Below are 27,842 nucleotides of genomic sequence, written 5' to 3'. Positions count from 1 at the left end.
TTATAGAGTGGCAGTGGTGGGCCAGAAACTATACCGTGTAACACACAGGATTACTTCTTTTTATCCTGATGTGATCCCAGTAAAGTCTGCATGGTTATTTTACCCCCATTTTATAGATGAAGAAACTGAGGCACAGAAGATAAAGCATACAGTCCACTACTGACCCAGATTGGTATTTCCTGAGTGGCAGAGATTGGTTAGGAGAGCTCGCCAAAGTCAGAGTCTCATTCTCACAGCTGGCAAATAATCATAGCTCCTTTTTGTTGAGTGATAAATAAGTGATGACGGCAACCCCCCAAAGAAGGAAATATTACTATCTCCATTTGACAGAGAAGGAAATTGAGGCACAGAGTGGTAAAGAATTTTGGGGCAAAAAGGAATTTTGACCCAGATGACAGAGCTAGAGGTGCCATGGTTCTGAGTTCCACCTCGCCCAATCTGACTCTCCAGTCCCTTCAGCAGACTCGAGAGAGATGCCGAATGAAAGTGGAAATGGTCCCCAAATGGAAACAATGGGAAGAATCTGCTATGCACTCCTGACATTTTTCTATCACTCAGAAACAAACCTTAGGTACTGACCACTGGGTGGACACACATTATTTACATCCTTATGCTATGAAATTATCAATTATTTTCCCATAGGAAATGCATGGGAGCTAGGTTCTTGCCAGACAAAGGAAACTAAAGACAATTCTCTCCATGGCACACCTATGCTGCAGAAGCAGAGGACTGGTCACTATTACTCTTCAGTTCAGTTCAGTTCAGTCGCTCAGTCGTGTCCGATTCTTTGCGACCCCATGAATTGCAGCACGCCAGGCCTCCCTGTCCATCACCAACTCCTGGAATTTACTCAAACTCACACCCATCGGGTCGGTGATGCCATCGAGCCATCTCATCCTCTGTCGTCCCCTTCTCCTCCTGCCCCCAATCCCTCCCAGCATCAGGGTCTTTTCCAATGAGTCAACTCTTCACATGAGGTGGCCAAAGTACTGGAGTTTCAGCTTCAGCATCGGTCCTTCCAATGAACACCCAGGACTGATCTCCTTTAGGATGGACTGATTGGATCTCCTTGCAGTCCAAGGGACTCTCAAGGGTCTTCTCCAACACCACAGTTCAAAGCACTAATTCTTCGGCGCTGAGCCTTCTTCACAGTCCAACTCTCACATCCATACATGACCACTGGAAAAACCATAGCCTTGACTAGACGGACCTTTGTTGACAAAGTAATATCTCTAGGATATCAATATCCTATCTCTAGGATGCCAGTTTCATTTTTATAAGTGCTTTACAAGGGGAAACAGACCTGGAGATGACATATCTCTAGACTTACTATGGCTTGTGTAGTCAATGAAATTTCATTGTGCATCGTCCTGCCCTTTGACATTCTTTAGCATTTAGCATTCTCTCCTCTGAGTCCTCACACAGCATTGGTTGTCCTTTTGTTAAATGTGACTATTGTTTTCTGTTATGCATGGTGTTGTATATGGCAATATCTCCTACACATGGTCTGACTTCCTTGGGTACAGAGATGGGAATATCTCAACACTGACAACAGTACAGAAGAGAAACCAACAGACGTGCATTTCCTTTTTTCTGCACTGGCAATTAATAACAGATCACTGTATGCTATATATTGCCCTGACTGGAATGTCTGTTTAACTTCTCCCAATTGTGTCTTAGGTGGGATGTTTCTGGAGGGAAGAGGCTCATGTCTCAGTGACTCAAATGCAAGATCTGCCAATATGTTTTCCTTTGAGCTCTAGCTGGCCCCTCACCAGGAATAAGTAATGATTGTCATAGGGGAAGAAAGCAATATTCTGTTTCGTCTTGAGAAATGATATGATAGAATGATTAATAATCTGGACTTTGGGGCCAGGCTTTGTAGATCTGAATTTCAGTTCAGCAGTTTACATGTTGTGTGACCTTGGGCAATTGATTTAACCTCTCTTTAGTTACTTTCTTCTCTAAAATAGAGGTGGTAATGGTACCAATCTCCAAGGGTTTTTGAGAGGAAGAAATGATACATTGGGCTTCTCAGGTGGTGCTCATGGTAAAGAACCCACCTGACAATGTAGGAGACCTAAGAGACGCAGGTTTGATCCCTGTGTCAGGAAGATCTCCTAGAGGAGGGCCTGGCAACCCACTCCAGTATCCTTGTTTGGAGAATATCCATGGACAGAGGAGCCTGGTGGGCTATCATTCTTGGGGTTGCAAAGAGTCAGACATGACTGAGGCAACTTAGCACGTATGTACAATGACCCAAGTACAAATAAATAAGTACCACATTACCTGGCACATGAGTGCGTATTACTTTCATTACTGCTTACCTTATTGGACTACATACACAAGGCACAGAAATACTGAGTTGCTTCTCTATGAAGTTTTATCAGTAGCAAAGTTTTCTGCCAATCATCCAAGCCCACATCTCCAGAGACTACAAACCAAAGAGAAGGTATCCTACCTTTGGCAAACGCTCAGGGTCACCAGGGTGCCGGGGAATAACCTTCTGTAACCTCTGGAAACCATAATCAATGGTGGGTTCGTTGAGCGCTGCAATGAAAAAGTCATACAATTAGAACAATTTCAGGAAATAAAGCAGCATATGATTTGCAGCACTTATGGTGTGGAAATAACTGGGAAGTCCAAGGTTTCATTGATACTTTTGAATTAGATCATAAAATTAGATGATCCCTTTTGTTGAACACTTCCACCGTCTATTCCTGCTTTTTACCATGGTGGGGACTGACTGACTCTAAAGAACATAAGAAGCAGGTCCTGAACTCTGCTCTTCTGGCCAAATTCTATATTTCTTACATTGTTGAAGGTAGAGAGTAAAATGGAATTGGATATGAGGTTATAGGATTTCCTTAGTCAGAAGGTTGGGTTAAAACACTAGAAGGCTTGTCCAAGGGTGTTTACAGTCATAAACAGGAAAAGTATCTGCTTAGCTACAAAATATTGAGTGGCCCTCAGCTGATAGAGGATCTCAATGCCAGCAGTGGCAATTAAGCAAGAGTGTGGCAACGCGCACAGGAGACTGGCTCTTCTCAGCACGCAAAGCCTATGCTACCCTTGGAAGACTCCGAAAAGAGACAGGTACTGAAAATGCCCTTGATATGACACCCTCACCTCTAAGATGACAGACTGATGCACCAACATCAGTATTATTCCAGGAAAAGGCTAACCCCTATGGAGCAACTAGCTTAGAACAGCTGGGTCTCCGAGACGAATTTTTAAAGAGAGTAAAAGAAGAGCATAATATTTGGAAATAGTGGGCCTTTCTGTACCCTAATTGATGACACTTTCTTCAAAGCATCCTTAAATTCAACTCACCACAAAGTGGACTCTGGTAGATCATTTTCAAAGTTCCCCCCCAGGATATGAAATATCTCCAGCCTTCCTTGCCTGACCAGAAAAAGATGGCGGCTCCATCCTCTACCTCACCCCTTATCTCCTCTAAGTAATGGGTGGGTGTGGGGGTTTGTTCTTTTATTTTTAGTGTAACCAAAGTATTCATAGTTTCTCCCTTACGGAATAAAAAGACAGTCTTTGTAGTTCGGACATTTTGCTATACATTTAGAAAACAAGGTGCCACATGCTTTACTTAAAATGCATTTCCATTAACCTAAATTTTAAAACTAAGATTCATACTACTGCTAACTTCAAAAAACTGTATTAAATTCAAATAGGTCCCAAGGCTAATGGAAGCAATTTGTATACCAACCCAAACTGACTGGCCCACTTTTCAAAATACAGGTATGATAATCTTGTGGTTTTAAAAGGACATTTAAATTGAAAGACTGTGAATTTAGTACATAATTATACCAATAGAACCCTTTAACTTGTCAACTTGTAAATCTAAAAGGCTATCAATCATTTCTAAAGAGGAAATAAACCTTAAAATTCCTTGATTGACAGTGCTTACATTTTATGTAAGAAAAAAAAAAAATGAAGGGAAAAAAGGCTGCATAAAGTGGCCAGAAATCCATTTACAAAAGTACATTGTTTTACATAGGTGAGTAAAAAGCCAATAATTACACCTCCAAAAGACATATAAATCAGAGTAAGTACTTTTTCCTCACTTGTGTATTTAAGTTGGAGTGAACTTCAGGTAACTTTTTATTAAGAAGATTTCTTTTACCCAAATGCAGTGCTTGTTGGAGTTGTTAATAGAGCAGCATTTTCATTTAAGATAATGTAATCATTTTTGCAAATATGAGATTTAGCCATTTCTCCCACGTTCTCCTCCTCCCTACTACCACTTCCAAATGGTAAACTTTCAATCTGTCTCTTGTGGCAATTAACTAAAATTACACCCAGGTGAACCAAACCTCTCTATACTAGTATATGAGTTAAGGCATAATATTTATTATTCCTCCTATTTTATGAATTACTTTCTAAACCCTTGAGAAGAATTCTTTTTTCAAATTAGACTTGTAGAGAAAAAGCCATAGAATTCTTTATGCGGGGAAGCTGTGACTCATAAAATCCCCAGTATTTAATCAAGAAATGCACAAGAGCAACAGGAATGAGCACCTAGGTTAAGCTGTATATCATAACTATCTCCCACCCATAATGCTAATTGCCAGCAAAGATGTTTAACCATAAAGACTGCTTAAGGCAATTAAACGTATCATTTTAATACCTAAAGATACAGTTCAGCATGCTGAAAAGTCTAATTCTTGGTTTTATTTTTCAGTGTAAGCCACCAATAAAACTTGACTTGTCGACCTACACCTTCAGTTGTTTGCATAATGAATTAATTCCTACTGTGTCAAAAAAACTCATGGTTAACTGAATGACTGTCTGATGTATTGGGGGGAGGATGTATTTATCTGACTACAGGACCAACTCACAGCAGAATGACTGACATTTAGTATCCACAATTAAAAGAACTGATTCAAATATCATATGGAACTAATAGCTAAAGAGCCGAGGAGAAGTCATGCAGCTGCCACAAACAGTAATTGAATTAGATATATTAAACTCATTATTCAAAGAAAAATAAGCATCTAGTCTATGGAAGTATGCTATGTGAGGGAAAATATTTTAGGTAGAGGGACAAAGGCTTTTAATTTATTTCCTATGCCTTTATGATTTGCTCTACATTCATATTTTTTTATTAACCTGTCCTCAATTTAGGTACTGAATATTTCAATGGCATTGTCCAGTGCTGTAAACAAAGATAACACTAAAGATATGTAAGCAAAGCTCATTGTCACAATTCAAAGTTGCCTGATGATTTCTCTGACTGCAATGACTAAAGAAAAGTATTAAACCAATTACTGAGTGAGAAGGGCCATCTGATAAAGATTGTTACTTATAAAAAATAAAACTCTGAAAACTGACTAACAGTCTAGGGAGGGGGATGGCTAAACCCATCGTGGCACACCCATAGGAATATGATGGAGTCTTCAAAAGCAATGCTTTGGGGAAAAAATAGGAAAAAATATTTAGTGGCATAAAATATATTGCTATGCCAAGAAGCAGATCACAGAAGCATTTTGCCATATGGCTACTTTTTTTTTTTTAATGAATATATACAGAGAAGAAAGAAAAGGTTTCTGTGTATAAACTGCTTAACAGTAGTTCTAAGAAGTGAGTCTTAAAGTGCTTTTCTTCCTTCTCTTTGTGTTGTGCATTGTATACATTTTCCACAATGAACATATATTACTTTTATAATCAGAGAAAAAGGTTAAGAGCAAGAGATTGTTCCCAAGATGGAATCTGACCTGCTTGTATAAAGTAATGACATAAGAAACTTTGCCTTAAAAGGGGTCTGTATACCCTTTAATAACCTTGCCTAGGTTATTACAGACCATAAGAAAAATAAGTAGTATACTTTAGGCCAGTTGTATAAATATGTGACTATTCATAAACTCTCTGAAAATCAACAGAGAGGGTAACGGGGAGGAATCATAAAGAATGGTATATTTATTTTCATCAGTGGGGGTAGTCGTACCTTAGGGACATACATCTACTCTGCAAGAATGTAATATAAAGTTAATCCTTCAACAAAGTGACTTCATTGTATTCAAGCACAGGGCGAGGGGGGGGCGGTCCAGAAGAAATGTAACTAGTCAGTTTTTTCCCCTCAAAATTTGGGATAATTCTGAGAATTCGGTAGAGAAAGAATAAAACTTAATCAGACATTAGTCACAAAGTATCTTAGGTTGTAAAAAGAAAAAACAAATTGTCAACTGTAAAAGGACTGCAATGATGAGAGCCCCTCACATCACCCCATTCCCAAACACCTAGTCCACACTCTGAATAGGGTTTGAGAGGCTGTTATCCCAAACCAGCTAGAGATGGTAACAGAAAAAGAGAGGGTCAGAGGTTTAGAAAAATCCATAATCCCAAAGACGAAAAGCTTCTGTTTTTAAATCAGAATAATAAAATGGGACCGATGAGGGTACTTTAAAAATTCCGTAAGATAAGACTACCCTGTTCTGTATCTCTGTGTCTCTTTTTCTGTTTCGCATATAGGGTATAACAGACTTTTGAACTCTGTGGGAGAAGGTGAGGGTGGGATGTTTCAAAAGAACAGCATCTATACTGTCTATGGTGAAACAGATCACCAGCCCAGGTGGGATGCATGAGACAAGTGCTCGGGCCTGGTACACTGGGAAGACCCAGAGGAATCGGGTGGAGAGGGAGGTGGGAGGAGGGATCGGGATGGGGAATAAGTGTAAATCTATGGCTGATTCATATCAATGTATGACAAAACCCACTGAAATGTTGTGAAGTAATTAGCCTCCAACTAATAAAAAAATTAAAAAAAAAAAAGACTACCCTGGTGGTTCAGCGGTTAAGACTCAGTGCTCCCAGGGCATGCATTAAATACCTGGTGAGGGAACTAAGATGCCACATGGAACAGGGGAAAAGAAAATTAAGAGGAAAAAATTCCACAAGATAATTGTCCATTGATTCTATAATCATTTTTAGTACCTCCCATGTGTTCAGAGCAACCCACTCCAGTACTCTTGCCTGGAAAATCCCATGGACAGAGGAGCCTGGTAGGCTGCAGTCCATGGGGTTGCTAAGAGTCGGACACGACTGAGCGACTTCACTTTCACTTTTCACTTTCATGCATTGGAGAAGGAAATGGCAACCCACTCCAGTGTTCTTGCCTGGAGAATCCCAGGGATGGGGGAGCCTGGTGCACTGCCATCTATGGGGTCATACAGAGTCGGACACGACTGAAGCAACTTAGTAGCATGTGTTCAGATGATAATGATAGGAATTAACTTTTATGTCACATAAGCCCTTAAATGATGTCAGTGGCATCACCGACTTGATGGACATAAGTTTGAGCAAGCCCTAGGAGTTGGTGATGGATAGGGAAGCCTGGCATGCTGCAGTCCATGGGGTCACAAAGAGTTGAACACAACTGAACGACTGAACTGTAGCCCTTAAAACTAAAAGACACACATACCCCAATGTTCACTGCAGTGCTATTTACAATAGCCAGAACATGGAAGAAACCTAGATGTCCACTGACAAACGAATGGATAAAGAAAGGTGTGATAGACATACACAATGGAGTATTACCCAGCCGTAAAAAGGAACAAATCTGAGTCAGTTCTAAGTGAGGTGGATGAACCTAGAGCCTGTTAGAGAGTAAAGTAAGTCAGAAAAACAAGTATCTGTATGTATAAACACATATATATAGACTCTAGAAAAATGGTAATGACGAACCTACTTGTAGGGCAGCAGACACACAGACAGAGGGAACAGACTTGTAGACACAGCGGGGGAAGGAAAGGGTGGGACGAACTGAGCGAGTAGCATTGAAACATATATTACTGTATGTGAAACAGCCAGCCAGTGAGAATTTGCTGTATGTGCAAGGGAGCTCAACCCAGGGCTCTGGGACGACCGAGAGGGGTGGATGGGATGGGAGGAGGGAGGAAGTTTTAAGAGGGTGAGGACATATGTGTACCTATGACTGATTTATGTTAATATATGACAGAAACTGATACAACACTATAAAGCAATTATCCTTCAATTAAAAATAAATAAAATTAAACTGTCTGAGAGGTGTACATAATCTCACCCTAAAGAGAGATGAACTATGACTGTAGGGTTGTAACCCAGCTCCAGCTCCCTTGGCCAGGCTTTCTTCCTGCTCAGCAATGCATCCTCTTGCCTCCCTGATGGTCAGATGGTGGGTCACCCCTCTGCTCCTCTCTCTGACACTAGGATCACACTCCACTCCACAGGGCCATGTGGATTGAAAGACAGGTTGGACTACGGGGCAGCCACAAACATTTGCATTCAAGATTTCCTGCCCTGATCACTCTTAGAGGTAGATACATATTAGCCGAGAAAGCTTAATAAGACCGCATGGACTTGTGTATATACATACACTACAGGAAGTCTGAAACTTCCCTATCAATGCACAAAAGTCGAGATTAAATGACTCTACACAACAGAGCAAGCTTGCAGGGCAGATGTATCAGCTGACATTTCAGCAGGGTCCTCTCTCAGCTATGACAGGATACTGTGGAATGGTTTTGGGAGGAAGCATAGGATCCATGCATGCAGGCTCAGTAACACTGGAGTCATTATTTTTCAAAAAGGAAAAGTTACATAATAGTTTAGAAAACATGAAAGCACTTCATGTGGCCTTATGTAGGGTCAACTTATAAATAGGCTCTGGGTTCCCTCCCAACCTCACAATCTCTAACTCCCCTAAAGGAAACCAGCAACTTTCCATGCAGAACCAGTCTACACAGAGCCCTTCCCCTTGGGACTTCAACCAAGGTTCTGGTCAAGACAGAAAGTCTGGTTATACAAAGCTATTTACAGGGTTCAAATGTCCATGTGGCTACATGCAAAGAAAATTTATAATAATACAATCAGATTTAATATACTACTCACAATGACAAGATTACAAAACTCAATCAAAACATCTGGTAATGAGTCAATCCTAACCAAATATATATGTGGATTGTGGCCTTTTCATGCCTTTAGTTGTCATTTTTTAAATCCACTTCAAAAGCACATCAAATAAAGAAAAATCTCTTTAACAGGATTTATTTGCAAATTAAAATCATGTAATCAAGACAAATGCATTCTCAGCTATGAGAACTGAGTTTTCTCTTTGCCAAGTTGCCTTTTAGAGAAAATGCTCCTTGGTCCTCCTTTACTTCTGGAATAGGTACCCCTGGAAACAACGGGAATAAAAGGCAAGAGAGTTGTGTTCCCCAGCATCAGGGGAATAGCGCTTTGGGTGCCATTCCAACATGAGTGTTCAGAGTCCCCTTGCTTTTATGGCTCAGCGACTCACTGCAGCGCTTTAACATATTTTCTGGGGTTTTAATTTCCTTTTTTTAATGGTTGTGTGACATGATGTCATTTTGACTGGAAATAAAGAGAAATGCAGATATTAGAAAGGTAATATTTATATTCTATTGCCATTTAATGTCCAAACAAATATCTAGACTCAATGCCAAGTAATAAATAAGGCCTCATAGCAGAGGCAATGATAAAACCAGCACCTGGGTCTCCACGCTTCCCTGGTGACTACTCTATATTTGAACTAAAGGAATAGCAGCAGAGCATTTCCCTTCAAGGCAGATCCATTCTGGGCATAAGAGTTATTACATACGTGTTAGGCAGAGTCTTTTTGTTCCATAATGGCCCTATTTTTCCCTCAGTCACTAAATTAACAACCAGAGGTGAACAATAAAACAGCAAGTTATCTTCACGAACCTATCTTTAAGACTGACTTGAAAAGATATAAACCTCAAAATCAACCAGAAACCTAAACAAGAGCCAGAAATATGCTTAATGAAGAAATATGTTGCATTTCCAGCCGCTTGGATGGTTCATCCCTTGCCTAGATATGTAGGGCACACAGGTATTCCGGGTTGCCTCTTCCCCGAAGGGATACACTCCCTAAGAAACCTAACACCAAACCCCTTGCAAGCAGAGGCCCGGCTTTCGGTGTGAAATGCTTTCACAGCCTGGCGCCCTGCCCCAGGAGCCAGCGAGGCTCAGAGGAGCTTTAGGAAGAGGCTCACTGAACTGCAGAAAGCTGTCACTGAACCAGAAGGGTGTCAGGATGAAGCCAACATGGGCAGAATTTACCAATAGAGGAGCCAAAGAAAAGTGTCCAAACTGGCTCTGAACATGCTCTGAGTTCTTATTTGTTGTCTTCAACCTCTTGATGTGGAGCAACAACATTGAGACTCAAAAGTAAAGCAAAGGCAGTAACACCTCTCTCGACTGCGGGTGCCATCAGAGGTATGGCTGGCTTGTGTGGCTGCATTCTCTTTAGAGACGGGAGCCAGAGCCTGTGAGGTCAAGACTGGAGAGAGAATGGGAGCCGCAAAGTGGATCGGAGCCCAGTATGAAGAAATGCACGGCTCTGGGAGAGAGAGATGGAGGACCCTGAGGGCTGTCACTTGGAATGCTTTTAAAAGGATTGCGTGAGAATGTGAGGGTGGGATATTTCAAAAGAACAGCATGTATACTATCTATGGTGAAACAGATCACCAGCCCAGGTGGGATGCATGAGACAAGTGCTCCGGCCTGGTGCACTGGGAAGACCCAGAGGAATCGGGTGGAGAGGGAGGTGGGAGGGGGGATAGGGATTAGGAATACATGTAAATCCATGGCTGATTCATATCAATGTATGACAAAACCCACTGGAAAAAAAAAATAAATAAAAATGGGCAAAAAAAAAAATAAATAAAAGGATTGCGTATATTTGGAAATTGATAACTCCTCCTGAAGTGACAGCAATCAAGAGCAGGAAGCAAGAATTAAGAGCGACTTGTTTTTGTTTTCCAACGTGGAAAAAGCTTTACTGCTTTCTTAAAAGGAATATATTCTTATCGTATAAAAAATACAAAAGAAATGCAAAACAGTGGGGAAAAGCCCCATAACAGATATACTCTTCAGTGAGTGCGTTAGAGTCGCTCAGTCATGTCCGACTCTTTGCAAACTGCAAACTTTGCAAACTGCAGCCTGCCAGGCTCCCCTGTCCATGGAATTCTCTAAGCAAGAATACTGGAGTGGGTTGCTATTTATTAGTGTGTAGGCTTTCAGGCATTCTTACAATATTGGTTTATATAAATATGGATTATACACACATTCATAGCCATCTCATTCTTTTTAATGGTTGTAGCATATTATATGGATATCCATAAAGCTTATGCAATAAACCCCCCGTTAGTGGGGATGCATTTTTTTCCCCAAATTTTCATTGCTTAAGTGTTGTAATGAACAATATTCAGGAGAAATTGTTGGATAAAAGAATATATACATTTCAAGACTTTTGATTCATATATTTCCTAATACTCCTTCATAAAATGTATACCAATTTACATATTGATGGGTTACTTTTGAAAGCATCTGCAAAAGAAAACTAATTTTTAAGATTAGTTCATTCCTGAAGTCAATTATTCTCTAAGTTATAAGGACCTCTGAACATTTTTAATAGGTGTTAAAGATCACAATGATTCCTTGGAGAAGTATCATTTCAAACACACCCCGAGGTCATATAAGACCCTTTTCCCAGTAATATCCTAGCGCTTTATAGACCTTATCTCATTGATTCCTTTAATATGCCCTTGACATAAATGTTAAAATTTATTACTCCCAACTTGAAGGTGAGAAACTGAGGCACAGGAAGTGTTGGCTGCCGGAATCGGAACAAAAGCCTCAGTGCTCTGCTTACCAGGCCACGACGACGGTTTTAACATGGATAAATCTCAGTTAGCAGCACACTGACAAGGCCAGCTACCAAATCAATTAAATGGCACCTTTTCTGGAAACTAAAATATCTGTGCAACAGAAATGCAGCACTAGGAGTAATCCTTGTGCCGGACTCCTGCTTTTACAGGTGAACGCGTACTTGGCCTGATTTCTTAAAGCTCACTTTGTCAACAGGCACAAACCTATTGGAGAAGCGCCCCCTGGCATTTTAAACTTGCCTCCCAAATGATCAAGAAACTGCTTCTGTCTCATGGAGTTCTTCTTATAGGTCTGAGCTGTGCTATCAAAAGTTGATTTGTCTTTTGAGAAAAAGATACATAATGCTGTTGAGATCCATTAAACTGACTTATTTCCTACCACAATCAATTGGTATTTTCTGGAAGATCTTTGATGAGAGGCAAAAGTGGAGCATTTCTTAAAACATACCCCCTTCTTGCCCTGGAGGGTTATACTCTTATCTAAAATGGGAAGTAGGTGAATGTACAATCATTAGGGAAAATTGTACTGCTGTCTAATTGTGATGAAGTTGATGAGGTTGCCCCGGTTACTACATATGATGTGCTCTTAACAGTTTGGCCTTCCAGGATCCTTAGTTTTCCAAATATGATGCAAGTTTAAAACTAAAATTAAATCCCTCAAGTAAACAGAAACTTAAAGATCTCCAAGATTTTTTTTTTTTTTTTTTGCCTTTCAATCTCTTCCATTTTGGAGTTTCTTTTTTTAATTAATCACTTATGATTAGGTTTCAAAGCCACATTTGCTCAATTGAATGCAAAGAGGACAGCTGTCAGTGTGTAATGGATGCTGGTGTTTTAAGAATTAGAGGCCAACACATTCTGTCTTTCTTCCTTAATGTTTAAAGGTAAATCCATCATTCTCTACCCTATTGGCATATCTTCTGATATAACAAGAGTAATATTCCTTCTATAATTGTTCTTCAGATTTCCTTCCAAAGAGTTTTGACAATAACTGTTATCAAGGGGGTAGAATCACCCACTCTGTCTGATAAACATGTTTTCTTGTGTTCCCACCCAAGCGAGTGCTTGACACTGTACTTTTATCATCCAGTGTGTGTTCAGAATGAGCTTAGAACAGCAATTGCCGGGAATAGGCAGGCGATAAACCGCATTGATTTAACACATCTTGTTTTCAATCATGCTCGGATTTTCTGAGCACGCATTTTTCCTGTACTCCGGCTTGTAGCTTTTATCTGACGAGCTGATCCCTTTTCACTGGAAAATGAAAAGGTCGCACAATAAGACACGGTTTACTGGAACTTGAACGCGCACCAGGGAAAGTATTTTAGATAAATACTGTCAGACACAGTGGAGCTGAATTTCAACAACGCAATTGTTAAACAACAATACTTATTACTCTCCTAGAACAAGCTACCAGCGTCTTATAGTTCTCAGCAGGGAAGAGCGCCGAGCCAGGCGCCAAAGCTCAGAAGCCCGCCCCGCGCCTCACGCTAACGGAGCGCGGAGTCTGGGGCCGCGGTCCCACTCGGGACTGTTGACATCACAGCTCAAAAACTACTGCCACTGTCACACTTGCTTCCTCGAAGCCAGTGGGCAGGCTTCAGAAGAGCTGGGTGACGAAGTCACAGCAGAGTTCTGCAGACAGGCTGGGAGGGGAGACAAAGATCCCAAGAAAAGTGACCAAAGTGTGATTGCAAAGAGCCTGTTAATTCTACTAAGAAGACAAGAGAGTACTTGTGACCAACAGGTATTTGAGGATTAAGTACTTATTTAGTTATATTCTAATGGACTCAAAGAGAACATGTAACAAGTATGCCATGTGGAACGTTAATAAAGGCCTTGCAGATAAGCCGAGAGGTTTCTGTCAGTCTGGACTCCAAACTTAATAGCACGTGATATAAAATAAATGAAGTCAGCCTTCCTCAGTGTTGACCCAACCTAGTGATTATTGTTACTGCCTATCATTAACCTTTGATTTAGCCAGAAAGTCTGCTCTGCCTGAGTGTTTGAGGCTGGAATTCTACCTTTTCAGCCTCAACACACATCCCGAATGTATTATATCTCAATTCATTTTCTGTGCTAGAGTTTCTTGAACTTTCTCCCATCACAATTATTATTAGGCATCTCAATAATCTTCTCACAAAGCCTTCAAGCTGAAAGAAATGCCTGATGATTCTGTTTAATTAACTACTTAGGTCCAAATAGATTAGTATTTATATCCTCACATCTTAACATTTATATCCTAATAGCTTAGTTTTGGGGGAAAAAAATAAAACAGAAATGGAAATTAAAAATAACATAATAATACTTTTAATTCATCCTAAAGCAATCACAGGAACCTACTCGTGGGATGTGTGCTCCTAGTGAGCACAGCACAACTTCTCAGTTTCAAATAAGATCGGACATTGACACCCACTCTTCTATTCCAAGCTGGTTTTCACAGCAACTGCTGAAAACTCAGCCTTGCAAAGCTATGGTTCCATCAGAAGGAAAGCAATGCAATCTAATATTGAGGTCTGAACCACCTGGAACCAGCAGCTTGTCTGATACCTGACAAAGTACCACTTGTTTCCCTTTAATTTAAACAGCCCATGTCACCCTGGACGTCTGCAGGGACACCTGGCGCGTACCTTTAAGGAAACATGGACTACTTAGAAGCACAGAATCAATTAAATGCTAAGATGCCTACAAGGATCCATGGCATTCATTGTGTCTTTTGTTCTAATGATTAATATAATAACAGCACCAGCTAACATTTCCTAAGGACTGACTATGTGCCAAGCACTATACATGGATTAACCTATCTGCTCTTTACCAAAACCTTAAAGAGAAGTGTAACTGTTACTCTCATTATACAGGAACGATACTGAGGCCTAGAGGAATTAAACATTTTGTCTCAATATAGAAAGCCAATGAGTGAAGGGCTAGAGATTCAAGAGCAGTTAGTCTGCCTCCCAAGGCCTGCTCTTGACCTCTTTGATAGAATAGCCTAGCTAAGACAACCAGGAGGTCTCAGGACAGGCCTCTAACAATTCTAGACCGGCAGTACTCCTCTAATGCTTTTCTTGCTCCCAATATTCCCCTCTATGTACAGTCTGTTCTAATTCTTACTTTTGTCCCAATTTATGTCCTACTCTAGCCTCATTTGACTTGCATTTCTTTAACAGCACACTTCCTGCCTCTGTTCCAATCCTTTAGAGTAAAACAGAGCTAGATTGTCGTCCAGGCTATGTGACTGACCAGCTATGCACCTTCTGGAAAAGTCACATTCTTTAAGTCTCCTAGTACGTATTGTGAAGATGTGATATAATACTATTTGTAAAATGCTTTGCACACAAAAAATCCTCAATAGGCAGTTGTTATTACTAATAACAGAATACCTGACATGATCTTGAAATAGGAGCAGATGTGGGGAATACAGGAATAACTAGATATATTTATGTATTCTCCACCCTCAAGAAACCCCAGAGGCTAGAGGGACATAAAGACAGAAATGGAATTCTATAACAATGTGATACTTAAACTATGAGGATACAGAATTATAAGGGAACATCATGTATTCTTCACTTGTTCTTGAGATTCAGCCTTGCCTCCCCTACTCACACTAATAGAAAATTACAGTTCAAAGAATTCCACCACTTCTGACTCTCAAATGTTACTCTGAAACAGGGCTCTATCTATAATAGGACATAATTATTTTAAAACCATACAAATTTTGTGATAAAATGGAAACAAAATATAGGTGGGAGACACCTAATTCAACTGGGATTTTTATCCCAGAGATGAGTTGTTTTACAATGCTTAATTAATTCAATAAGATTGAGAGATTGAGTACTTGCTATATACAACCAGGTGCTAAAGAAAATGAAAAAGAGAGAGAGAGAGAGAGAAGTACAACACAGGTCCAGTTTTCCATGCGATATCCAGCCAGGACATGGTTCCATCTGAAAACTCTCCCAGGCACTGTGATGTGCCTGAGAAGAGTGTATAACCCAGGGAAGACAGGACTATAATTAGTCACTCAAAAAGATACAAAACTGTAGCATTACTAATGCAGTAATGCTATACTGCACAGGAGATGGGAAAAATAATTATCTGAGTCAAGGAAACATAAACCCAAGAGGTCATATCTGAGTTGGATGTATAAGGACAAGTAGGATTTTACTACTGAAAAGGGTGGGAAAAGAATTTGAGACAAAAGAAACAGCAAGAGCAAAGGCAAAGAGATATAAAAGGATATGATGTGTTCAGATATGATTAGATATTCCAGCTTGGGGAAACCATAGTTTATATATTGGGAGTAGGCTGTTGAAGGGTAACCATGACTAACAGTATTGGCCTGGAGGGCCTTGCTAAGAAATCTACCTGGTGAGTAACAATGGGCTATTAAAGATGTTCCATATCACAGAAGAGACACCATCAGATCTATAATTTCAAAGACACAACCATAGGAGTCCAATAAAAGATGGATTTTAAACTCAGAACTATCACAATAATCCAAATGGAAAATAAAAGACCAACTAATAATGAGGCGGTCCTGGAGAAAAGGGTAGACTTCAGAGATGTTATAGAATATAAGTTTCATGACTTCAGTAACATGGTAGATGTGAGGGATTATAAAAAATGGAGGATGATTCTGACATTTCTAATGTATCTGACTAGGTGAATAGAGTGGCCATTTAGCAGGATAGAGAATGGAAGAAGAAAACTATCCATAGAAGGAAAAATCATGAGTTCAACTTCAGAAATGCTGAATTTGGGGTACCAATAAGATATCCATGTGAAAATGTTTAGTAGACAGCTGGAAATAAAGAACTGAAATTCAGGAAAAAGATCAAGGATGGACTTAAAAAATTAACACATTATCAGTAACACTGAGATATAGGTAATAACTCAAACCATGGATGTGAGACGAGAATAAAGAACACACAGTGCTATGGGGAATGCCAGCAGTTAAGGAATAGTTTGAGAAAGATTCAGAGACAAAAAAAAAAAAAGGTAGATACAAAACAAAGAAAGAAATATCAAGAAAGAATAATGTCCCTAAAGTCTAATGAGGAGCTTAAAATTGTCCACACCATCTAGTGTAGCTGGGTGCTTGACCAGGAGAGGGCTGGGGAGGAGCTATCAAAAGAGACCACTCCAAGATGAAGACTCATGACTACTTTAACCCAGAGGTTCTGGCTTTCTTATGTCTCACTCAATAACCCCCAAACACAAAGATCCAAGCACATCAAATTGGTAAGGCATGAAGGCAAAGCTATTTGCCCAGCTGAAGCTTAGCTAATCCCAAGAGACGGAAGAGAGGAGGACATTCAGTCCTGCTGGAGTCACCTCGGTCCTAAAGGAAAGTGGAGAACTCCAGGTGTCCTGAGACAAAATCTATGATGTCAAGCTCACCTCTAGGTCTGGCCATTTCTCTTGGAAATTGGAAGGTATAGTTGGAAGGGTGAGGATGATGGGATTTTCCATAGCTCTTGAGTTTTTCTGCTCCCAGTCTTGATGCCTGTCTTCTCAGAAGTGGACAGAACCCAGTTAATCCCTCACAGCACCTCAGTTAGGCTCTACTGCTTCTAACCTACTCTACATCTGGACTTGTGAACCATGAGGACTGGGTCTCCTTGCCACAAAATATTGACAAAAATACGTTTGTATATGTAACCAGAATTTAATCTTCTTTGGATGTCGGTGGTCTTAATATTGGTCCCTGGTGACTTACAATCAATAGATGTTTAGTTAAGCAGTTCACTTGTTTTGGAGTAACAGTTATTGTGTGGGTAATGGGTATGTGGCCACTTCCGCAATAACCCCACATCCCCTGATGGAGTGAACGTTACAATCACACATTTGTTGTTATTAGCTCAGGAGATGCTGGAAACCAATTTTGAAAAGCAAGTAATAAAGCACCACATAAAAAATAATGGTGTAATTACTTCTTGGTCAGGTTAAACCTACTGTGACGATAAAAACCGAAGGGAGCAGCAAGCATCATAAGTGGGTTTGCTGTAAATTTGACACTGGTTCTGACCTTCAGTGAGAAAAAGTCTTGGACTCACCCACCTAAGCCAGGTGCACAAAAGAGTATTTGTGTCCCATAGCTTTATCAAGTCTCTGTTTAAGCACTTTAATGAATGTACTCCAGGAATGCTATGTCAACTCTCAAGAGTTAAAGAGAACAGACCAATTGCTAAATTACTGACCCACAGGCTTTCAAATTCCCATTTGAATTTAGGCCCTCAAAAAACAAAAACAAAAAAAAAACCATAGATTCAGAAATTTCATGGGAGAGCTATTGTACCATAAGGGTACAATTTGTTCTCTAAATGTAGAAGAAGAAAGTAGGGGGTCTAGTTGGAACACGGGCCACACATGTCCAGGAGGGGAAGGAACTTCTGACTGTTGGTGTCGCTCTATGAGCAAACACTGGTGACCCACCAGTGTGAACAGAAGACACACCAGCCTCTGCTTTCAGGATGTGATCTTACACATCTCACCTGAAATGCTTGAGAGGCTTCCTCCATCCACATGAAATACCACAGGTGGGGGTGTGAGTGTAGGGGGTGGGGAGAACCTTAGCCACAGTTACGACAGAACGTTTAAGGATGGTGCGGCATAGTCCATGCGTAAAGATATTACTTGTTGCCTTTGATTAGTTCCAGCTTTTGGGAAAACAGTTAATATCTTTGCTTAGCCCTTCTAGGAGTTGCAAATGGTTCTCCTAAGGTTCATGCATTATGAACTGCCACTCTGACAGGATGCTAAAGCCAGAGTTAGCTCACTGGAAAAGCAACAACAGACTCACTTTTACTAATGAAAGTGACTTCTGTAGGTTACACTCTCAATGACAGCAACGCTTGGAAATGCAAGTACTGTTGTATGCTGATGGTTGTTTAGAAATGGGTACAAACTTTCTGCAGGGCAAACTAGCTAGCACTGAGTGGAGAGGATGAAAGATTAAATTCAGAGACTAAATCATGTGTTTAGAAACATCTCCAAAGGAGGCCCAGTGGCCACACAAACCACTTCTAACAACACTATTTTTCCAAGTGGACATGGCACACACCAGACTTGACAGCCTTCAGAAATGCCATCATGTGTTTCAGGAGGTCATTGTTCTTGCTCCGACTCCCCTGGATCCTTCTCTTCCTTCAAACTGGAAATAGAGACTGAAGTTCTCCAAACCGAATCTTCCAGTTGTCTAAATTGATGGGTGCGATGGAGTGGTTTAAAATGAATAATAAATGAGAAAAAGAAAAAGAACTGACCTTCCTTCCATATTCTCCCTCTACAATCTACCTGTCCCCATGCAGGTTGGTGCATTTAGAGGAAATGAAAATACATATTTAACACCATCTGTGGAATTCACTTTGCCCGAGGCCACTGTGTCAGATATTGTTGCTGGGTTTTTCAGAAGGCAGGGGCATTTCTGCAGGGACAGAGACTAGGCCTGATAAACTGCTGACCTAGTCCCAGATGGAAAATTTTTATGATTATATTGGGACAATAGGTACTGTGACCCTTTAAGAACAAAATCAAACATACTGGATTGCATTTTTCAAAGGCTACCCAAACAACTTTTAGGGAAGAATACATTCTTCTAAGTCTCCTTTCTAAGTCTGGAATTAACAACTTGATCTTCATGCGGTCAGGCAGAGGGCAAAAGCACATGCATTCAATCAGCTTCAGAACTTTATTACTGCAAAGATCCTTCCTTTTACAGCAAACACAACCAAGCTGAGAGATCCTAACTGATCAGTGCAAGATCCCACAGCTAGTTAACAGTTGAATCAGAAAGAAAAACTCAAATGTTGGAACCTAATTCACACTAGGTCCCACATCAGTTTTCTATGAAAAGCCTGATTTAAAACAAAAAGGATCATTTACTGAGAAGTGAGACGTGGTACTGGGCATTTAAAATTTGTTAACTTATGTTTTTTTTTTTTCTTCAATGGCCCCAAAGGTTCCTGTTTCACAGATGAGGAAACTGAGGAGGTAAAGGGTGAGTAGGCAACGAAAAGAAATATGACTGGATTATATCCATGGAAAATAGACAGAAACTGCCCTTTAGACAACATCCTCTTTAAAAGATCCATCTACTATAAGTGCTGACCATTTCAAAGCCGAATGGTGCTGCCATTTTATAAAATGGCCATTGACTGCAAGGAAGGCCAGCAAAGGCTTTCAGGATCTTGAAAATGTCATGGAGGATGTCTACGAGGTGTCTACATTTTAACAAAACCATTGCCAATCTCTCTTAAAGTCCATTTTGCGAAGGCTCCTGGGACAAAAAACAATGTGCTCTGACTTGACCTAAATTCTTGTAAAAGAAATGTGACAATAATTGTAGCCCACAGGAAATGATGCATGCTTAGAATGTACCAGAGCTGTGCTCAGCACTATGTTATACCTCATTAATTCTTAGCCATCCTTATGAAGTCTGTCCTGGGATTGTCACTGTTTTCACAGATGAAGGAAGACCCTGAGGACAACAGAGATGTGATGGATCCTGCCCAAGTTTTACGGCAATAAGAGCAGAACCTGGATCCAAATTTAGGCAGTGTCCAGTGCCCACGCTCTTATCCACCCTCCACACTGGACTGCCCCATGGAAGCACTTAGCTGATACACTGGAAGGGATGACGTTATCTTCCCCTTGAGGGAAACATGGGTGAAAACAAACAGTAAAAGATTGTATCTGGCAAAATTATCTGGCTTTGACTTGAAAAGATAAATGTGTACCCATATATGCTACATACACTCCAAGAGGACATAAGTTTAAAAAGGGAAACTTTCCAAAATGGATCACACCTGAGCCCCAAACCACTTTCTATGAGGTGTATGGTGGTGACATCACCCATAAAAAGGATGCAAAATGACACACACTTCTCCATTATCACCTCCCAGCTTGTTTAATCTCACCTGGCAAGTTCTCCTTAATCAAGGAACTTGAAAATTTTATGGAGTCTTTAGGTAGCTCTGGGTAACACGGGGAGAATTCTGATATGCTTTCTTCATTAACTGCTCATACTCCAGAAATGAGAATGAAACCTCTCCTCCTAGGGAGTCTTTTCACTGAGAAACTCATCTTAATTGAATGCACAAATCAGTTAACTATCTTTGGATTCACAACACATTAATGCCCCATTCTCAAAGAGCAGCTTCCTTCTGGCTTGTTGAGAGCCTGGCACTCCCGGGGCTGTGCTGAGAGGGACGTGAGATTCAGCAGGAACAGGGAGGGGACAGCAGAGAGGAGGGCTCACTCTTCACCAGCAAAGGAGCGTTCCAGGGCCGAGCAGGAGGAACAACGGATAACGCTGCCTTTGCAAAACTGACATCCTCCCGTTACCAGTCTGTGTCAACTGTCAGGGATTCACAAATAATGCCATTGTGCCCTCAGAATGCCTGTTAAGCAGGCTTCAAATGTGCCTACCAAGGGAAGATGAGGCTTACAAATGTTTCATGGACATAATACCAAGATGGTATTAGTGACAAAAGCAAGTGGGAAAGAAAAACTAATTGCACATTTCTCTCTAAAAATATCCGGCCTGTCTCAAAGTCCCACTTTTCTTTCTCTCTCTGGAGCAGGAAGATCTAAGTAAGGTTTTGAGATGTGTCCCCAGAAGACTCCTGTTAGGTTGCTCTGCAGAGCCCGGCAGGTCCCCATGGAAGAGATCCTGGATTAACTGCCCTTCTGTGACAGGGGCGGCTGAACTCTGGAGCAAGAATTATGCCAGCTGGATCTCTTACTGAGCCACTTGAAGGCAGAAGAATGTGAGATTATGTCTCTGATGATGAAGACATTTATAATTAGACTTTGTAAGAGATATAAGCTTATTTCTTACTGGGTGGGGAACTATTTAGGCTCTATCAACTTTATTTTAAAAAATATCATACAATTTTCAGAAACCATCAGGAAGATCCATTTCCCAAAATATGCAATACCATCTTTTTTAGACAGGCTGATCTTGCCTTTGAAATAAACTCAGAATCTGTGCTTCCCTTCGCCAAGGTTCTAAAATCAACCATGACTATAATTCTGTGAATAATAGAAAGGAGACGCCTGACCCGCCACAGCCTTGCCTTGGGCTTTGCAATTGAAGGTACCAACCAGCCTACAATGAAATCCACACTCGGTAGGAACTGATGTGAAAGTAGAGTTCCAATACACCTGCTAGTAATGCCATTAGTTGTGACATAAGCCCATAAGCTCCCAGAAAGTTTAGGATTTGGAGAAAACAAAATAACAGTGTTACATGAGGGAGATAAACACACACTGAATAACAACAGTTATGAGTTTCCTTTACGTGGCAGGAATATTTTCTTGGCTTTGGGATTTAGGATGTCAACAAGGAAGGCTAGGCATGCCAATTCTCTGAGTTTTGTTTGCCTGCCAGAATATTTAGAGGTCTGGGCAAGGTAAACTAACTCTCCCACATTTGTGCTTGTCCCAATCTGGGTATTCAATTATCTGTCCTCATGATGATACCAACATGGAAACTTTATAGACAACCAATTTTATAGTCTGCAATATCGGGCACTGGATTTTATTTCCCTTTGGACAGTAAGATTGTGGTTAGCATAACACAGTGAATCCAACATCAATCCTCTGTCAAAAATAGTTTTATGAAGGCCAGAGGGAGGGTGGGCACACAGGATGCACACCCAGTTGGCGATATATAAACATTGAAAGAGAAACTAAAATAAATGCTGTAAACAACAGAAGTCAAAGCTTTCTTGCAGTCATTAAAAACTGACACTGTAATATTCAAACAATAGGATATTTACTGAAATATTAGATCAATTCTTAAAGGATTTCAGGTCCCAGTGGGCTTTATTTGTAGTCCTCTGTTCAAAGTCCATTAGACAGGGTCCCTGCCTTTAGTAGAGTGGATCCAAATAAATTCTGAGAGAGGAAACAGATTCCATTCTCTCTGTTTACTTTATTACTATTGATTTCTGAATTCCCTCCAATCTCTTTCTTAACTGAGCAGATAATATACATTTAGTACCAAAGGTAATTATCCCAAATGAATACAGTTTGCAACTGAGTGATAAAAAAGAGAAAGGACACTGATAGATTAAACACTTATACATTAAAATGTATGTCTGATTGTATTAATATATGCAAGAGCTTTAATATGCTCACTTTATGGCTAGATATAGTTTCCTAGGCTAATCACAAGTTCATTTGTACACTTAGACATATTTTAGTTCCACTAGTTTATATTTTATAGCAATATTATATAGTGCAAATGCTAAAATAATAAAAACAAAATCATTTCAAATATTTTTTCAAATCTCCCGTCTACAAAGAGAGACCATTTAGACAATGTTTTTAGACATGTAAAAGGGGTTAGAAAATTTAATTGCCAGAAATGACAATGGTTTTTAAAGCATCAAAGATAGAAAAGAGAACAAGGAATGTATCATTTTTAAAGTATATATAAAACAACTTAAATACCCAGTGCCAGAGGAATGGATAAATAAATTTAGTATATCCACACTGTGGGAGATTATGCAGTCTTTTAACACTATGTTTATAAAGAAGTTTTAATGCGTGGGAAAATGCTTGGTATTCTGTGGAAAAAAAAATAGGATATAAAAATGTGTGTGTGTGTATACACAAACACAGTATAACCACAAATATGAAAAAATGTTTATATATATTTGTTACACATAGAAAAATATGAAAGCAATATACAAAAATGTAAGCGGTGGTTATCTCTGGGTGATGGGTCCCGGATGGTGTTCATCTCTATTACTCTATCCTGTTCTTCTCTAAATTTTCTAAAATTAGCATACATTATTTCTACATAGTGCATACTATAATGTAATCACTATAATTACCTAAATATATAATCACTAAACACATGACAGATAGATGAATGGATAGACAACTGACATTGGATGGAAGGTCTGACCCATGTTATGTTTATTCCTGGCTCAAGACTATCTGGGAGCCCTTGCATGCCAGGGGCTTCTGTTCTGGCTCCTCTTTGAAAAACCTGCCCATTTATGGGTGAGTCTTCTACAGAGTCCTACCAGATCCAAGTATCAAACATGTAGTGATCATCACATTTTTTAAAGAAGGGATATAATTACATAGACACTGAAGTTCTTCTGAGAGACAGCACAGCGGAGCCGTTAAGAGAATGGATTCTGGAGCCAGACTGCCTGGGTCTGACTAAGGCTCCTCCACTTACATTTGAGTAACTCTGCAAAATGACTTAGTCACTCCATGCCTCCATGCTCTATACAAAGTATATAAAGATACTCTATATAAAGTATTGACCTCATAGAGATGATAGGATGTTATAGCATTATATGAAAGTGGCTCAGTCATGTTCAACTCTTCGCAACCCCATGGACTATACTGTTTGGGGCTTCCCTGGTGGCTCAGCTGGTAAAGAATCTGCCCACAATGCGAGAGACCTGCATTTCATCCCTGGGTTGGGAAGATCTCCTGGAGAAGGGAAAGGCTACCCACTCCAGTATTCTGGCCTGGAGAATTTCGTGAACTGTATAGCACTAGTATCTTTAAAATGCTTAGAGGAGTGTGACACATAAATACTTAAATTATTAAATTAAAAAAAAACTGACTTGTACCAATCAGAATAAATTTACAAATAAAGAAATGAACAAAATACATGTAAAACATTTGAGTTTTTGTGTTTTGATAAGCTCATCTGGGGTGAGAGTATAATGTTCTGTCAAATCTAAGTGAGTACTCAGGAGTATAGTAGTTTTTGATGGCTTTCCCTTACTTGCCAGAGATCTGTCCATCATCCATTTCTAGAATGTTGGTGATGATCCTAAGGTCCAATGGAATACTTACTATGCGCTAGCACTGTTTATAATGCTTGGTTTGTGACTCTGTGAGTGCGTGCTAAGTCGCTTCAGTCATGTCCTACTCTTTGTGAATCCTATGGACTGCAATCCACCAGGGTCCTCTGTCCACAGGATTCTCCAGGTAAGAATACTGGAGAGGGTTGCCACGTCCTCCTCCAGGGGATCTTCCCAACCCAAGGATTGAATCCATGTCTCAATGTGTCTCCTGCATTGGCAGGTAGGTTCTTTATCACTAGCGCCCGCCTGGGAAGACTCTGTGAATCTATAGTTAAATTCAGAGAAGGAAATGGCAACCCACTCCAGTATTCTTGCCTGGAAAAGTCCATGGACAGAGGAAGCCGATAGACTGCCGTCCATGGGGTTGTAAAGAGTCGGACACGACTGAGTGACTAACACCTAGACTCTAACAGAAGACTCAGAACTAAACTGGGTGTAACATAAATGGTGTACAGAGGGAAAAAGTCAATGAATTAATTATTTCACCCCATTTGCATCAAGTTGGCCAAATGCGGGCGTATTTCCACAAAGGGAAATACTAAGAACTAGAGTTGAAGTATAAGGTTCTTAGGATCTAAGATTTATTTCTACTGTTATAATATGAAGACAATGAGACGGCATTATCAAAAAAGAAGGGCAATGAAAAAAACTATTTATTCTGGAAAAGTTGTTGTTGAGTGCTTTGCGCTCTAAGGTCTACCAGGATCCTTTGCCTGGGGCATCCGTAAGGATGGAGGAAGCAATGAAAGTGGAGAGATACCAAGACAGCCATGGCAGCACCAATAAACAGAAACAGAATGTCTCACTGGTTCTCTGGGTTTTTTCCTGCCAGGTAGTGCATGACAAGAGAAAGCCAATTCAACTGAAATCAGAAACAACGCTTGAAATAACAGTATAGAATGGTCAATTTTACTGTAATAAATTTCATTATTGAGTGAGAGAGGAAAACATTTTTAGACACTGTCCATCATTTTATATGCATTTCAAAGTTACTCTTCACACATCTAATTTCTAAATTCATAGTGTAACTTTGAGCATTTTGTGGAGGTCTTGGCTCCAAAGCAGCAAAGGAGAAGTGAAAGGTCCCAGGGTTGTAAACCCTTGGGGTAAGTTCTCAGTGTCACTTTTTTCAAATGTGGAACTGCTCAAACCACACAGATAATTATAGATGACCAGATTGTAACTGCTTTATTGCTTCTTTTTCCCCATAAATTTTAATTTTGGAAAGTTAAGTGAAAATGTGGTTCCAATCTTCTACAAATTGCACACAATTTGGTTTTAACAAGAAAATAGAAAGAAAGGGTATGTTCTTTAAAGTGAATTATGAACTAGAGTTTGTTTTCTCTCGCTCAACACCACAAGAATAATAAAGCACAAAATTTAGAAAAGAGGCCTTGCTAAACGGAAATAATGAACTATAGTAATAAAAGCATAATTTTTTTTTATCTAAACATGATTTAAGCAATCCAACAGGATAATATGACTGAGATAGTCTTTCTATCTCTGGTGAAACAAGCTGAAAGAAAAAAAGAATGAAAGGAAACAGGGTAGAAGCCGACAACCTCAATGCATTGTATAACAGGAAATCTCTTAATAAGAAAAGCCTGTGCACATCCCCATCTTATTCTCTCCAAAAGTGCCACCAACTACAGAACTATTAGAAACAATTAATATAGAAAGCATTGAAATGCACACCTAGAAACAGAACAAAAGACCGGAAAGAGATTTTTAGTGAAAAGAAATTACAGCCAGTTGCTGTGCTCGGGCTATAACCCATAGAGTTAGACCAAAATATTTTCTCTATTCAAGGTGAAGAAGTGAAGTCACTCAGTCATGTCCTACTCTTTGCAACCCCGTGGACTGTAGCTTACCAGGCTCCTCCGTCCATGGGATTTTCCAGGCAAAAGGACTGGAATGGGTTACTATTTCCTTCTCCAGGGAAGGTTATTCAAGGTAGTAGACAACAACTAGCATATCAAAGAGAGGAAACCCATGGTGTGTGTCTACAACAAAACTACCAGCTTGATGGCAAATAATGAAATCAATCAACCAGCTATTTTTCTCTCCTTTGTGCCAAACATTGGGTTGAATATATTCCTTAAACTAACCATTGCTTTCATCTTATCAACAAAGTAGACTATATCTAAGTGTGAGGCAAAATAAATTATTCAGATAATAAACGATTTCATCACAGCTGTCAATCTCCATTGGTCAAATTGCCCCAGGGCCCATATCATGTAATAGCACTACCATGGCTTCCCCCAATTTCAACTTCCAAAACATTTACTTTCATACTGTGACAACCAAAGATCACCTGTGCTTTGCTTGTATCCTGGAAACAAAGCCGATCAACCTTTAGTACTTGGTGTTACCTTGTACCCCTCAGTTTTCTTTCTGGGCCAAAATGTCGTTCTTGCTGAAATGTTTCTATCTGGGGTTAAAGTTCCAAGTGTAGAGGGCCTCTGATCATTGGAACACCAAGCTCTGACTTACGAAGGTCCAGCTATAAACTGGGACTTGGCAAACTTGAAGTATTACTCATTGACTAATAATCCTATTAGTCAAAACTGCAAACTTCTGGTCAACTGCATATTTTACATATTACTGCACAAAGCTCGAGCAGAAGTTCACCATACAAAATGTCCTTTGGAGGCATCACAAATAAGAAATGATTTACTCTTTCAAAATATAAATGCTGAATTGTCCCCCCCACCCCAGAAGTCAATAAGTCTACATGTTGGTAAAGAGGTTCTTCCCTACCTGTAAAAAGTCAAGTTATGTAACCCTCAGGCAATGTACCTCAGTCCCCAGTGTTCCACAGATGATAAAGTCTGATTAAAATGCTGATATGGCAAAATGGAAGGATTTCACAGCAAAATGCTCAAAAACTGCAATAACTGAGCCAGAGGGAATCCACAGAAGGGCATCTTGAGAGAGAAGCAAATGAGAAGGATTACTCATGAACCCAGGCTGACGCACTCTTCTATTCATTCTTCCAAACACTTTTCCATAAGAACTCCCTCACCTACGCCTCCTACTTCAGCCTTGTTTCCACATCTATGACATCAGATCAAAAGCACCATCCTTTTTACATGACAAGGATCCCCAAATAATTGGCTCTTATTTCTAAGAAAAAGTGTCTGGATGATACTGTATAAAGAGAGGAAACTCTAGTCACTTCAATGCAAGTAATTGTTCTTACTCAAAACTGAATGCAAGTGAATGTTCAGGATTTTCCTTAATAAGATGAATAAAATACAAGTACACTAAATGCCCTCAAATACCTTAGCAG

At 40.0% G+C, this 27,842-nt stretch overlaps 1 protein-coding gene across 7 annotated transcripts in view; it reads right to left on the bottom strand.

The window, feature by feature from the left end:
* Positions 1 to 27,842, bottom strand: part of EBF1 (EBF transcription factor 1) — a 403,840-nt gene that overhangs the window by 31,611 nt on the left and 344,387 nt on the right. For all 7 annotated transcript variants that reach the window (XM_043464838.1, XM_043464839.1, XM_043464840.1 and 4 more), the window contains exon 11: positions 2,462 to 2,550. In XM_043464838.1, the coding sequence (XP_043320773.1) occupies positions 2,462 to 2,550 (89 nt within the window). The remainder of the gene's footprint in view (positions 1 to 2,461; positions 2,551 to 27,842) is intronic.

This window comes from Cervus canadensis, chromosome 4 (genome assembly GCF_019320065.1).
Source record: "Cervus canadensis isolate Bull #8, Minnesota chromosome 4, ASM1932006v1, whole genome shotgun sequence".
In the NCBI taxonomy this organism is placed as follows: domain Eukaryota; kingdom Metazoa; phylum Chordata; class Mammalia; order Artiodactyla; family Cervidae; genus Cervus; species Cervus canadensis.
Note: the sequence above shows the minus strand (reverse complement) of the source record. Positions and strands in the feature narration are given on the sequence as shown.